General features: G+C 41.1%; 1 protein-coding gene across 2 annotated transcripts in view; it reads left to right on the top strand.

The window, feature by feature from the left end:
• agbl4 (AGBL carboxypeptidase 4) overlaps nucleotides 1-15,518 on the top strand; it is a 236,883-nt gene that overhangs the window by 148,193 nt on the left and 73,172 nt on the right. For both annotated transcript variants that reach the window (XM_079575204.1, XM_079575203.1), the window contains exon 6: nucleotides 2,049-2,088. In XM_079575204.1, the coding sequence (XP_079431330.1) occupies nucleotides 2,049-2,088 (40 nt within the window). The remainder of the gene's footprint in view (nucleotides 1-2,048; nucleotides 2,089-15,518) is intronic.

The raw sequence follows: 15,518 nt of genomic DNA, 5'->3' as shown, positions 1-15,518 counted from the left end.
TGCAGTTATGTAAATTGACATCTTCCAGTCACCCAGAGAGACGGCCTCTTTTGGTGTTTGACACATAAGGCCGACTTTAGTCATTTAAAAAAAAAACCAAATTCTAACTAGAGGTCGACCGATATATCGGCCGGTCTATATATCAGGGCGATATTTGGGGATTTTACTATATCAGCTATCGACCGATCTAGTGCTGATAAAAGCCCATTATCTCTGGGACCGAAAGTGATAGAGACTTCCCGTTTTGCATTGGAAAGAGCTTTGAAACTTCCTAGGCCTCAGGGGAACAAAGAAACATTGCACTGATGAAACACAAGTTTCAATATGGACATGCTACATGCCATTTTGAGTTAGCTTTAATCTTCGCAATTGTATTTTTTATCGTCGTGCAAAATGCCGCAGCTAGCAATAGTATGCTAATGCTAATGGTAGCATACTAATGCTAACGGCATCAAGGCTGCGACAGAAACTATAATTGAATCATCTAAAGTAATAAAATAAAATATGTTTTTACAGGTTTATAGACCAGCCATTTGGAAAAATCGGAAAATCAAAAAATATCGGTCAAAAATATCACCTGTGCATATCGATATCAGCCAAAAAATATCATATCGGTCGACCTGTAATTCTAACCATGAAACAAGAATCCAGGGGTTTTTACTGTTGCTTTGTGCAAAGTTACAGCTTAGCAGTTTTCCATCTTCTCAGCCAACCATTCCACTATTCTCTCCTGCTAATGATGTATATATTGACAGCATCTTAACTACTGAAAAGCAGCTTATCTCAACCAATCAGAGACCCCTATTCCAGCTTCACTGTATATAAGGACACCAGGACTCCAAAATACTGCTGAGAGCCTCTTTACCGATCCTCCTCTGGCCCCAGTTAGTTCCACGCTTGAATATTAATGAAGTCTGCTCCTAAAAGCTTCGACGATGACCTCGATCTCCCTCCCTCACGCACACTGGCACACACATTCAGAGCAGGAGACCCTTCACTCTCACCTCTCCCGGATGTGAAGATGTTTCCTTAGGGACTGAGAGATGAGGAGCGCTGAGGTGTTGATTGCAGCGCGGCTTGGAAAGAGTAGGAGACGCGGGAGGAGGAGGAGGAGAGAGAGGCAGGTTAAAGTGGGGGGGCGAGCCTGCACCTCTCCTCCACCTCTCCTCCTCTGCTGTAGGAGACATCAAGTGTAAAATTGCACGGTCCTTTCAAATGCACTCCATGAAGGCTCGTAAGGTCACACCTGTACTCACAAATGTCGTGGAATTTCTTCAGAAAACACAAGTGCAAGCTTTTACATGGATACAACAAACCCCCTATGGAGATGAGTGATCTGTTTTTATCTGATGTATCCCAGGATGTAGATTTGAATGGTCAAAGGCGGCAATTATTATACACAACATAAGTAATCTGTCTCCATTCAAACCTTGTTGTATAGGCCTCCACAAACATGTTCTGAAATGCGTGTGTTTCTTGTATTAGTGTAGCAGCTCATAAATTACTTCTCTCTCAAATGATAACGTGAAAATTGAAATGTGAACTGTTAACTGAAGCCGCCACGATCATACACTGTCTCAACTATTTATCAGCCCTTTGGAGAACATTTCCCACAGTGGTGTTCACATTCTATCACTCCACAAATAGATACTGTAACACTGTTAGCAGCTCGATAAAGAGAAGAACATGTATGCCACACCAGGAGTACAGACATCTCGCACACAGTTAGTGTGATGGCTCCCTATGTGCAAGGTGTCTGAAAGTTACACAGAAGATTCCAGCCCTTTCAGCTTTAACTGTGTGTCTGTGAATGAAAGAGCATGTTGGCACACTTGTTCTACCTAGGATTACGCACTACTACAGGTTTATTCAATAATGTAGTAGGGCATGATGAAAACCACGCTAAAGTTCACGTGAATACACTAGGGTACACAAGCAATGTACAGTGCAAGGTTGGGAGACGGAGATTAAGCCTTCATCATCATTTCAGAACATTTAAAAGCTCAAGTAAGAAACTGTGTAACATTTTTCTTTTTCCTCTCTTGCAGCAACAGCGGCGCCTAGACCTGCTGACCATCACCAACCCTGGTAGGTCCCCTAATCTTCTAGAGACAACTTGCACTTACTGTATCACCCACCAACCAGTAAAGCTTAAGAATGTTATTTTAGAAAGTATCATATTTCGGATTATATTTAAGTAACAGTGCCGTGGACATTTTGCCGGGTGTTGCGTTTGAAACTTTTCACTGTGCTTGACATGCATGTGCGCTTTACAGAGTTCTGTCCCAATCTGCGGCGTGAATATTACGTTTGCACTACACCAACACAGATGGTGCTTGACTCGTAACTTTGACTAGACGTGGAAACAAATCACAAAGTAGTTTCACAACGGGAGCTAAATCTGCAGCTGTGTGAGGCAAAGATCCACAAGAGACATAGCGCCAAGAGGAAAGGCAGAAAAATGCGAAGGAAAAACAGATGGGGACGGCAAGGAGGATACTAAGACCCATATGTGTAAAGTATCTGGATGATTTAATATGCTTTGATTAGAATAATGCATATGTGCGGCTGGTGCAGACTGGGTTAATTCAGCAGGTTTAGTCCGCAGCTGTTGTTCAGGCCCTGGGCAGCTCGTAGACTTGCCCCCGGACTTCAGAACCTGACAGAGGGCACACGGGACAGGCAGGTGTGGGCAGGAGAGAGGGGGTGAGAGAGGCTATGGCAGAATCTTGGACCAGGGAAGGAAGAAGGGAAACCATCTGTAGAGGATTTTACACAACAGTGCGTTGACAAGTTTCATATATCAAAGTCCACAGTCTCCCTTATACTGGGGCGCCCAACCTGTAGTAAGAGGAAATTATTTTGTGTTGTTTTCTTTGTGTTGAAATAGCTTTGCTACTAACTCTTCTAGTGCTCCCTTTGGTCTGAGTCTCGTAGTTGCTCAAGTATCCTCAAAGCATAAGCTGTTAAAGTAGCTATGGGATAAAAAAAAAAGAAGAAGACTCCTGTGAGTAGCACGTAGACTTTGCAGGCAAAACATTATTGATCCAAAGCTCACACATTCTTTGACATTACAGTGAGGCACACACTTGGGTCACATGTGGCCACATTAGCCTTTAGCACCTTGGACAGTTCCCAGTTTAATGGGACCGTCACTCTGCCACTGTGGACGCCATCAGTTAAAAACTATTTGTGTATAATGGCATTAGACAATCTGTTACTCTGTAATAAAGGAGTAGAACTTTGAAATTAAGTGACAAATTCAATCAAAATGCGGTACTCCTTCTGAATGATAATGATTAAAATAAACAATGACTTACACATGTATTGCACATAACAAGCGTGAGTTGACAAGTTTCTCAAAGTGCTACATTGTAATCATTCACTCACTCACAGTGACTATTCAGTGACTACTATCGTAGCCATAGTTGCCCAGGGGTAGACTGATCTGCTCTGACCTCTGGCCTTCAATGGTCAGCGTTAGCTCTACTTGCTCACTATGTCATGCTGCTTAACCTCTTAACCCCCACCTGGACCGAGCACATTTTCTCCAGTTTGGCGTTACCCAAATCTAAAAGCTTAAAAAAAGCATCAATAAAATACATAAAACATAAAAGCAAGATAAAAGCGACGAAAACCTGACAAAAAAAGCACAAACACACAACCAAAAAAGCAACAGAAAAGTGACGAAAACATAACGAAAACGTGACAAAAAAGCCACAAAAAGTGACAAAATTAGACAAAAAGTTGAAGAAAAAGTTCATTTTTGTAGGTCTTAGCTTTCAAATGAGACTTTACACTCTGTTGCTCTGTTGAGAACCTTTGAGATTTGGGTAAAGCCGAACTGGAGAAATTGTACTTGCTTAAGGCGTTAAGGAGTTAATTGCACCAGTGTTTGTTGTGTCTGTGTTTGCAGGTAGCCCCTGTGTTATACAACCATCCAAATGTACCACTTTAGTGAGAGAGAAAATCATGCCTCCTCGTAAAATAAAATGACAGAGCTGATAACCACTGAAAAAAGCCTTAAATTGTGTCACACAATTTCCCCAATGTGGAAATGAGATGTTCCGCGAATGACACCACCTCAACAGCTCCTCCAATATCACACTGAGTAGATCCAAATCTGTTAGAAACTTTACATGAGAATATTTTAGTGGAGGACTTTTCTCTCATGTTAAGGGCCCTAGAGATGCCTTTCTATTATACTTCACGAAAGGTTGGCTGGTGTGACCGTTGCAGAGCTCGACGTGCTGCGTAAATGATGGCGGCTCGTTACTCTGCCTGTTGTTACCTATGGCCTTGAAGAGAAGTCTATTATAATCTTAAGTTGGCAAACATATTTCATCCGGCCCCGGAGCTTATTACTATTCAAAGTGTGTGAGTGGACATGTGCACGCTCTGAAGGTTATTATGATGGCTGTATGTGCGTCTCAGATGAATGAGGCTGATAGGGAAACACACAGGACATCCTCTCCTTTGTGAGCGCACACTAAAGGACTTACTGCCCCTTTGCTCTCTGACTCTGAAAGCCTTTTTATACTTCTGTTTATTTATGTATAAAAACCCTCTCTCTTATCGCCTCCTCGCATTGTCCTCCAGCGTTCCACTCTTTCTCCATCCTTCACTGTGCCTTGGCTGGGGCGGGCATGGCCAATCGCAGGCTGTGAACGCGCTAATAGGCTGGAGTGAGTGGCTGCGTGCGAGTGGGAATGAGATTTGATGAGGACTCTGCCCGTGCTGCTCCACTGGCCTCTGTTTCTAATGGCATTCATTAGCCACTATAAATAATGATCAACTCTTGTGTTCCCGCACACTCGGCCCCATCTTTTCACTTAGTTCAGCTACATCGAGGAAAATCTTGCAAAACCAGGACTTCTTTGTTTGGGTGACTGGATGAAGAGGAGGTGTTGACTTTAATTGCTAAACTGAGAGCAAAAATTATCACTGAATGTATGAACACATCGGCTTCTATTTCATTTAAAATAAGCAAGTTTTTTAAATATGATTTTATTAACTGCTTAATAATTATAATATTGTTCACAAAGCTACGTCTGCAACACTAATGATCTCTGGCAGCAGGCGGACCAATAAATACCAGTGGGGGGGATTTGACTCTTTGTTCTAAAAACTGCTCTCAACCTGCTCAAAATCAAACTACTGTTGTTTTGTTAGTTCCACTATCAACAAACAACACTACAGAGTACAGAGAGCGGCTCAAGAACCTTTGTTTACAGTGAAAAACTTCTGTACGACTGAGAGCTTACACAAGAGTTACAGTAAAATAACAACGGTTCGTTTGTCCTTTGCTTCTGGCTGGGGGTGACTGAGTCAATAGTCTTCCAGTTCTTACAGATACACCTCTCGGCTGCTGTTGCCGCCGGCAAGACAAAATGTTTCAATGGTGCAACATATCCAAGTATCCACATTTGGGGTTCAGTTATAAGTTATTGTAATGACATAATTCCAGGGGGATTGTAATCAAACACATCTCCGCAGCATATGAACAAGGTTTACAACTGTTACTTGAAACAAATTCACTTAAGATTTTATGTAGATTAAGTTTTTATTAGTTTTTATTTTGGAGTCAAAAAGTTAAATATTCCCCATGACAATGTTTTATTTAAATAGGTAGGACCACAACTGGATTTGTCACTGAATGCCAGACTCTCCGAGTGTACACTCACTTTATCCACTTGCACTCATTGCAGTTGTCCTGGTCACGTAACAGGATATTCCTCATCATGACTTGGTTTGTCTCTGCACTTTTCTCCTTGCTGTACCTCTCTCTGTTCGGCCCCACACAGCTGCCCCTCTCGAGTCCCTCTCAGCCCTCTTTAATTGGACACTTGAGCGGCGCATGCTGCATCTGGCTGCTGTAGAACACGCAGCCTGACATTTCAGGCTGCTGACCTTTGCAAACCCACAGCAACTAAATAATGATTAGTGCTGGCTACTGTTCTTCAGCAGGTACACACATGGTTCCACAGAAACACCTGGACTACACTGCAATACACTGGACAACTGGACTGGGGGCTTTGTCTTTGCACCATGAGAAATCAGAAAACAGGCCCACTGGTCTATGGCCTCATCGATTGCATTGTGCCATATCTGCAGCCGGCTCCCAATCATATGTTGTAAATGAACTAAGGCTGCCGCTGCTTAGTTTCCCTATTGACTTCATGTGTCACCAGAATTATAGTAAGAAAAGGTCAATTACATTCATGAGATTGGTACTGATGAAAGAATTCACATGTATGTTGCATGTATGCATCTTGAGTTGTCAGATAACTAAGATTTCTCTTCTTTTGTAGTGTTTACTTCTTCTTTCACCTGCTGTCTGTATAACGGCACGTTCTCCATTACAGCCTCAACAAATCCCGTGTGTTTCATAATCTCCTTTGCCTTAAGACAAAAAGCTGATATTGGTTCATCTCAAATTCCCTCAATGCAACAAACACAAAAACTGCACTCTCAATTGCAAACAGGATACCGACTTTGCTTTTAGCTTTTTCTTGCATTTTGTCTTTCTTTGCTAGCAGCCATGTACTGTGACTGGAGATTTCAGTGCACCAATGAACTTGAACCGCTGAACATCAAAAGCAGGGAAACAATCCACAAGGGGCAATGCTACTAACACCAGTGTACTGTAATTGAAACTTGCAAATGTGATGACATTACTTCTGAAAATGACTTATTGTGACAAATTGAGCAGCTATTTAATTTCACCTGTTTTAGTTTGTCTGTGATTACCCTCCTCCTGGTTTTACAGTCCACGATGGTCTCTAGAGAAACTGATTTCAGCTTGTTTTGTTACAGCCATTTTCGTGATCTAGTTTCTCGGTTTGTTTCCACATGGAGGAGGTCCCTACAGACACTGTTGTATCCAGACGTGGACTTGACCCTGGAACAAGAACAAGAGTGTAGCCCGATCCTGGCCCCTATAGAACATACCTGCACTGATTAAATCTCTCGTGGCTCTAAACCTGTGCTTCACCTGCTTCAGGACTGAAACTGTGGGCATGGATTTTTCTCAATTTTTCAAACTGAAAGACAGAGGCAAACATGATTTAAAGTGATCGCAGGCTTCTGCGTACATGGACAGCTGTATAAACAAAGCTCCCTATTATTGCAATATCCTTTGTCAATTTGCACATTTTATCCCATTACTAGAAGATGATGCTTTTGACTAATGGTGAAACGTCCTCAATCTCGGCCAGATGACTACTTTAAATTCATTTAAATTCATTCATTCACTAAGATGGAAAAGCTTTCACAAACATATTTTTTATATTTATCTGCAGCATACAAATGAGGGCACCTATAAATCTACTTTTTAATGTTATACATAAAAAACATGGAGCTATATTTTGCTTCATTAACATTTCAGTAATTTTGAACATTCCCTTCCTTGAAAGCTGATTACACTCTACACAGAGTGTGCTCTGCATGTTTCTGAAGGACTTACCAAAATTCTTCTGATCATATCAGCGCATATTCACTACAAGACGTTGTTAGCTTTCAGTTGCTAATGGCTGTGTTTGGCCATGTCACTATCACTGCATTATTGCCACTCTGACCCAAAATGCATGAGTCTTGTCTAAATATGAATTATGCCTAAACTTGTTCATGCCACTGTCAAACACTTTGGCAGGAGTGAGCAGTTTATGTGGTTTTCCAAGTTGCGAATTTAAATTTTTAACTTGATTATTATTTATAATTTACATTATTTTATTTGAGCATAAAGGCAGAGTTTTTTGTGTTGTTTTAAGCCTGTGCAGAGGGGTAAGTATAACCAATATTCAGAAAGTATTTGTCCAATCATTCACAATCTGTTTGTCTGTTGGTGGGCCTGTAGGTTCCTCCCTGTCAGGGCTATAATACTAATGCTCAGAGTAAATATTTCCCGTGTTGCAACTGCAGTAATTTCACGGAGTGCACACACAGCCAACCATGTGTTTCATGTTTTCATGCATAAAGAACAGTGCGTGTGTGTGTGCGTGTGAGTGTGCTAAACTCAGAGGACAGTAAATGACAACAGACACGCGACAGTCTCTCTTCTTCTTCTCCCCTCTAAAAGCGACGGCGGCAGTAAACAGGGCTGAACAGGCTGCGGGCTCTGAGATTATTTCTTTGTCAGAGCCACAGCCACCAGTGTTGCCGAGCACTGCTGTGGAGCAAATCCTCATAGAGAAGACTGATTGGATTTTTGTTCCAGGGAGCCTTTTGTGTTAGCAGCATAGGGACTAGATAATAGAGGCTGATGCCACTCTGTCTGTGTGTTATGGCGGCCGGATTGAGTTTTTAGACGGTCTATGGTGTGTGAGAGTCGAGGGACTGCACGCCCTGTCCGCACACACCTCCACCTCCTAACTGCACCATAGGATTGCCACTATATAAACCTCCGCTACTGGATATACTTTGTCCCAGTGGCTTAGAGTGGAAAATCAGACTTTTGGAAAGCGCTGCTCGGGAGTTTGGATGATTGTATTTACAAACTGCTGCCTCCCAGTCTCACCATATATGACGTCCATGAGATACTTTTTTTTCCCATCATTATGTGAATATTTAATGCAACGACAGGATGAACAGGATAATAAATAGTTTATGTACAGTTTGTAGTCAATGTCAGAGAGTGCCAGGAGATACCCATTCCACCAGTGAAGGTTAGAGCTGCCCTACTGTATGTACGGCCCTTTGTCAGAAGGACACGCTGAGCTCATGTGCCCTGAAGCGATGCATGTATAGTTTAAAATGTATACATTATTGCAGTCCATTGGGAACAGACACTGTTAATTGGCTTTGCTCAACTGCAGGTTTAGCCTTCAGGTTTAAGTGCAAAAGCAACTCAGTAAACTGGAGCAAATGAGCTTCATATTTGTGCTGTGCTGGTGAGTGTGTGACTTCGTAGTGACCTCTGTTGGACAGGTTTTAAACAAAGCATAAGAACAAAGACACAGATATAAACCAAAGTGTCCAAAGCAGCCCGGCTTCTAAATGCATCAGGACTCTACTTTACTGGCTTACAGTTAACAAACACTGCACTAAAAATAGTTGCATCAAGTCTAATGTAACATGTAATCTGCACAAGAAGGCCTATATTTTCCTAAACGATAAAGCACTTTAGGCCATTTCAGATTGATAACAATAACATGCTTATACCCATTTCCATTGGAATAGCATTCATACTGTTAGTTAGTACTAGAGATTACTTATAGTCAATTCATCAAAATGATCAAATCATTTTAAGGCGTCAATATGGATGGATTTCTGTCACACATGTTCTTAGTATTTAATCTTCGGACTCATGGACATTTTTGTTTTTTGTTTTTTATCACATCATCCATCAAGGCTAGAGTCTGGCCTGTGTAGTTTGCTTGACAACACATGTTTTTGCACCTCTCCCCTGTCTGTGTTCATCTGCTGCACAGTGCAAACAGAGGTGACTTTTGTCAGGCTGTGTGTCCTGTCCAGGCTGCACTGTCCTGATTCATCTTGACTGTTCTTCTCCAAACACTTGACTGCGTCTCACAGTCAGAGCTGTACTGTGTTACCCACCATCACTTCACATTCTGATGCCGAAGAGACACAGAAAGGTATGACAAGTGACATGCCACGTCCATGTTTGTAAGGATGTGCAAATAAATCAATCAACGTTTATTCATAGAGCTCTTTACAACACACAGGATGACCAAAGTGCTTTACAGTAAGACCAAGACAATAAAAATAATAATAAAAAAAATTAAAAAAAATGTCACCATGCTACTGAATATTAAAAGCCAACCTGCATAAATGGGTTTTAAGCCTGAATTTGACATGGCCAAAATCAGAGATGGTGCGCATTTCAGGGGGTAGCTTATTCCAGAGTCTGGGCCCAGTGACTGATCACCCCATTGCTTAGAACTGGTTCTGGGGACTTCCAACAGAAGCTGTTTTGACCTGAAGGCTCTGTTTGAGTTACGAACCTGCAGGAGTTCGGACAGGTAGGGAGGGGCGAGGCTGTTTAACAACTTTGAAAACAAACAGTAAGATTTTAAAGAGGGTTATTATGCTTTTTTCAATCACATAGCACTGTAAATGCAGTAAATTAGAATAACTGCCTTGTATAAAATTGCTCTCTCAAAATGGCTGTAGCGTATGTCTTGAAATAGGCCAATGTCTCTTTAAGAACCTCTTTAAAATCAAATCTAAAAGAAACTGGAAGCCAATGCAAAGACAATAGGACTGGTAACTGGGTAGCTCCTATATAAATATAAATATCTATTACTGTGCAGAGAAGATGGCAAAATGTATATCGTGAATTTCAGGAGGATATTGAACATCTAAACGAATGCAATGTTGTAGTATACAATAGTTTTATATATGAATAATAACAATCAAACTAGGTACACATTTCAGTGTCCCACAGTACCATGTTATCTTAGAATCTCACAGTTTTATGCATAAATTAGTACTTGTCTTGTAGAAAAGTAATGTAATGTCATATTGCACTTGGTGGCTGTGTGCCTCTGCAGACGGGGCAGCTGTGCCAGCACGCTGTATTAGGCTTCAAATCAATCTCAGCCTCTTCCAAGTGAGCACTAAACGATTGTGTGGAGCGATTTGAGAGTGATGACCTTGCTCGTCCTTGACTACAATGTGCGCCGTGTGGGTTGCTGTTTTTCTTGTCTGGCTGGTCAGTGGTTAAGTAAAAGCCTCAAGTTGTCAAAGCTCATTGCCTGTGCCCTTGTACGTGACCCCCCAGCCCTTGAGCACACCTCCCCATCCCCTGGTGTGGAGCTAGGGCTGGTTGGCTAAGGTTTGATCTGCTATTATCTGCCAGAAGCCATGCACCTGTTTGAGGCCGTTTGCCCCTCTGCCTGACAGGAGGCTGTGGTCACTTGGTCTAGTCCCGAGGCTCCCCACTGTCAGCTCCGGCAGCATGAGGAGTTCTGTGGCTGCCTCCATCTCTGTGTGACAGCGGCTCAGAGGAGGAGGGAAAAAACACAGGGAAGAGCGAAAAAGGGGGAGCTGGCATTAAGATGAGCTGTGTTCCCTCGGACCAAAGCCTGCCCACCAGCCATGTGCTGCAGCTCACCTGGCAACCAGATAAGTGCAGATTAGACGTGAGGAAAGGTATTACGGGCATCAGAAAAAAAAATCTCTGACTCCTGGGGACAGCCTTGATACTTTTCCGGATTTCTTGTGTCATTTGTGGAATTTGATGCTATGGTAGAAAGCTCACAGCCCACAATACTCCTTCCTCACGTGCAGTACTGCTTAATGCAAACGTACGACTGTAATTCACTGTGATTCATTAGAAACCGTAGTTGGCAGAGAATATTTTTCCAAACAAAATCAATTAAGGATTGCAAATGCGGCTGACTGGGTGAAGCAAATTATTTTTGACTGAGCTTTACACTTTTAAATGCAGCACATCCTACCTAATACTGTACTGTAGCAAATTGTGGTTCTGATTCTAAACTTGCATCAGGGGAGTTCTATTCTTTAACACCTTGTCTTTGTTTCAGATTGGTCAAGGTCTCAATTAGACTCTAGCACAAAGCAGTAGCATTGAAAGTAAGTCAAAGTAGTCAAAGTAATATAGGAGAAAGTATGTGGATCCTCAGTTTGGAGTAGCAAACTTTAGTCTTTAGATATTTCTGTCCCTAATTGTTCCCAGACGTGTGTTGTTTGAATTGTTGTTACTACTACAAATGACACTTTTTTGTGTGTCCTATCTAGTTAGCAGAGAGTATCAGCTCAGTGACACTCACTGGATCAATACAAGAGCACGGCAGGAGGCACAGCAGCTCTAATGAAGTGAATTGACTGGTGCAGAAATATGATTAGTATTTCCCTGGTGGTCATTATGTTTCTTATGAGGAAGATCAATGTCTCCTCGGTGGATCAGTGAGCACACCCAGCATGAAGGCACGACCCGCCATGAAACAGCTCTAAATGTTTAATTAAGTCACAATAAGCTCCATATCTGTGTCTCTTTCTTCTGTCTTTCACTCTTACTCAAAGGTCTGTCTGAATTTGCTGCAGGAGTGACTGATGTGCCTGTATGAGGCTCGGCGCTTCATTTCATGGGCTATCTCATTTTAAATTGGTGAATGCCTTCTTTATGGTTGATTAGCGATTCGTGCAGATCTAATTATGGGGCATAATAAGAAAAAGTCTGGAGAAATAACTCAAACTAAATAGAAAAACAATACTGGCCTTAGTAAACAGTAATCACTGATAGTGTTATGTGTGTGTGATTGAAGCGGCATAGGAAATGTATGCTTTTATTTGTTATTATTGATGTTTAACCGATTGCCCAACTGTCCCCTCAAATAACATGTAGCCACCAGTGTATTCTGACTCCTTTCTGTCACATTTAGTACTGACTGGTTCAGGAATTTTAGCCAAGGCTCGTCTGTTCAGTCTGTGTAACTTGTAAGTAAGTCAGTAAGTAACTTGTTTGCTTTAATAAATCGCTCTGTGGGTAATACAAGTGTTAATGGGATGATTGGGGGGTCTGTCACCTCCCCCTGGTGTCTCTGACCAGAAAACCACAATTGCAACTTCGCTGCCACCAGGTAGGAGTTACCAATACACACTAATAGACTCATGAAGAAGAAGCTAACAGGCAAACAGGCAAAGCTAACTCCAGGCTAGCGCCACTTTAGCAGTATTTACAGCCAAGTTTGAGTGAAAAAATATATTTTCATTGTGTAATTGGATGTATAATTTCCCTCTCTCCCTTTGTCTTTTCTGTCAGCATAGTATTTACTCTCACGGACAATTAATGAGTAAAAAAAGACGCAACATGCTGCAGTGGCGCTTATGGCCTCTAGGGACATGAGTTACTTAGTACTGCTTTAAAGGAACAGGCCACCGTTTTACTGAGATATGTTCTTGCCTGAGCTTAGACGAGTTGATGCGTACCTGTCTGGTCGCATAGATGTTGTTAGCATTTAGCCTCTCCTCCTCTCCTCTATAGACCGCATAGTAAAGTGAAGATATTACTGCGCGGACGTCGAAGTGCTCCTAAGGTGTTATTACGCCTTGCAATATAGTACCGCTTTTTATCCACTTCGAAAATCGGCATGTTTAATTTTGTGTGACTATACTTGGCTCATGTAACTGCTCATGTAACCGTGTTTAAATAGGGAGAAGCTTGGTCACTTATAACTTCACCCGTTTGGCCCCATAGAGGAGAGGCCAAATGCTAACAACATCTTTGGTCTATTTGTATGACTGAGCGCACGCACAAAGACCAGACAGTTACGCATCAACTCGTCTAAGCTCAGCAAGAACATAGCTCAGTATGGAAAAACGGTCTTCAAGACAGTATTTATACATGTGTTTCTAATAACGCTCACATTTTCACATTCATTTTACTCTGATGTCAGAACATATTTGGCTGGCTACTTTTGAATTGGGACAGTGCACATTAATCAACATGTGTTTTTTTAACATGTAAATGTGCCGGAGTTAGCCATGTAGGCTAATTTTTACCTATGGCAGATTGATGTCAAGACAGATAGAATAGGACATACAGCAGGCACAAACATTTTCACTTCATTACTTGAGTAATATTTAGAAAGTAACAGTACTTTTACTACTTCTGCAACTTTACAGTTGGCATAATCCCTTGTTGAAATCCGCTCTGAGCAATTTACTTTGGGGACAAGTGTTGTTACTCAATTAGCCCCAGTAAGAAGTTGTACAATAAAGACAGTCATTATTTCTGACTGATCTCAAAACTCTTCTACATAGAGTTTTATGATGGGAAATATTTGACCTCATCACTTTGCTGCTCATCTGCTTTGCTGAGACTCTTGCCAACCATTAGAGTGCACACCTGTACTTGCATCTGTGCGTCCTGCTCACAAGCGCAACATTTTGGAGATTTAGAAATAACAAACAATTTTGTAACATTTCTCAGCAAATAGCATGTATTCATTCATACAAGCATTATTAGCATAAGGTGATGGGAGTTAACTGTGTGTCCATCTGTCCGGTTGTCTCTGAGACCTCTGTGTAATTGCAGCTTCAGTGCAGCTATGATGACGTGTGGCGCTGTAGTCTGATTCCATCATCAGAATCATTACTGCTATTATCCCGTGTCTCCCTTTAATGCGGCCTAATGGATGACCAATAAAGATAGATGAGCCTGGCAGTGTGCAGCTAATAGGCAGGACATGATGTCTGGCTTATGTCCTGGCACATATCTCTCACCCTATCCACTCCACCTATCGAGGCAACAAGAGGAAATTACATCTGCTAAAAATAATTAATTTGCAGATAAATACCAAATATTTATACATTTTAGTACATGGTCAGGGGCAGTCCATAAAACAGTTAATAAAAATAAACTGTATCAAACTTACCGAGCCAGTGATCAAAATGTGTTTTTATCGTTTCCACTGGTTTACCCATTGTAAAAGGAACCAACGCATTTCTCAACCAAACACACGATAATCATGCGATTATCTAAAATGAAGTCAAGGTTCACTTGTGTGTTTGTTATGGAAAGAAAGCAGACTAAAACACAAAAGCATTGTCGAAACCAATGATTAGTGAATGAGCCAAGATAAACAAGAATGCTCTGATTTACATACAGAGAAGTTACTTCTATCTTTTTTACAGCACTCACTCATTTGTGAGTAGGGATGGCACAATTTTGGATTATCATGCTAGACGATAATTGCTAAATCCTAAATCAGACAACCAGTGCTGGTAACTTTACAGGTAGTGGGTACGTCTCCATGGAGATGTGACTAAAGTCAGCGGTATTTAAGATTTCAGTAGGTTAGTTCCTCATCCAAAACCATTCTTTGATTGCCCACTGCAGAAATAGCATTTGATGACAACAGTATAGTCCAAAATGTTACACAGTGTGCCTTTAAATACTTACTTTATGTCTCACTCAATATGACATTTACAGCAGAAAATGAAGAGGAATATGCAATAATTGCCCAATCCCCATCATTTCTGCAGTTTTTTTAAACCATTGGCAAATTTTGTGATAATATCGTTAATCGCAATTATTTTGCCCAAGATAATCGTGACCCCAAATTTCATTATCGTCCCATCCCTCTTTGTGAGAGCTGTCTTTGATTCTTTGATAAAAGAAAAGGAATAGAGATTGACGTGTGCTGTATAAACATAGAGCTAAGATTCATAAAAGGGTGATTTTGTTTTTTGTATTGGACATCACATTCATGTGCTCTCCATATTGATGTATTATTATATAACTACTTAAATGAGTTTTAATTGGTAAAAATGAATGAAAGTACTTTTGGATTGATTTTTTCATTTTTTTCATTTTGCAAGCTATATTATCCAAAAAGACCCATAAAGAGGCTATATTTTGCAGACTTTTCTGCTGAAGCTTGATTAGTCTATATGGTTCTTTATCTACTCTTAAACTCTCTAAAGTAACAACTACTAGAGTCTGCTCTTAACTATAACCAGTTTTTGTCACTTTAAGGTGATAAGTGATGACATGATGTGTTTAGTGCATTTTCAGTCACACTGTGTTTTTA

The sequence above is a fragment of the Gobius niger genome, assembly GCF_951799975.1.
Source record: "Gobius niger genome assembly, chromosome: 17".
Classification (NCBI taxonomy): domain Eukaryota; kingdom Metazoa; phylum Chordata; class Actinopteri; order Gobiiformes; family Gobiidae; genus Gobius; species Gobius niger.
This window is presented reverse-complemented; position numbering and strand designations above follow the sequence as displayed.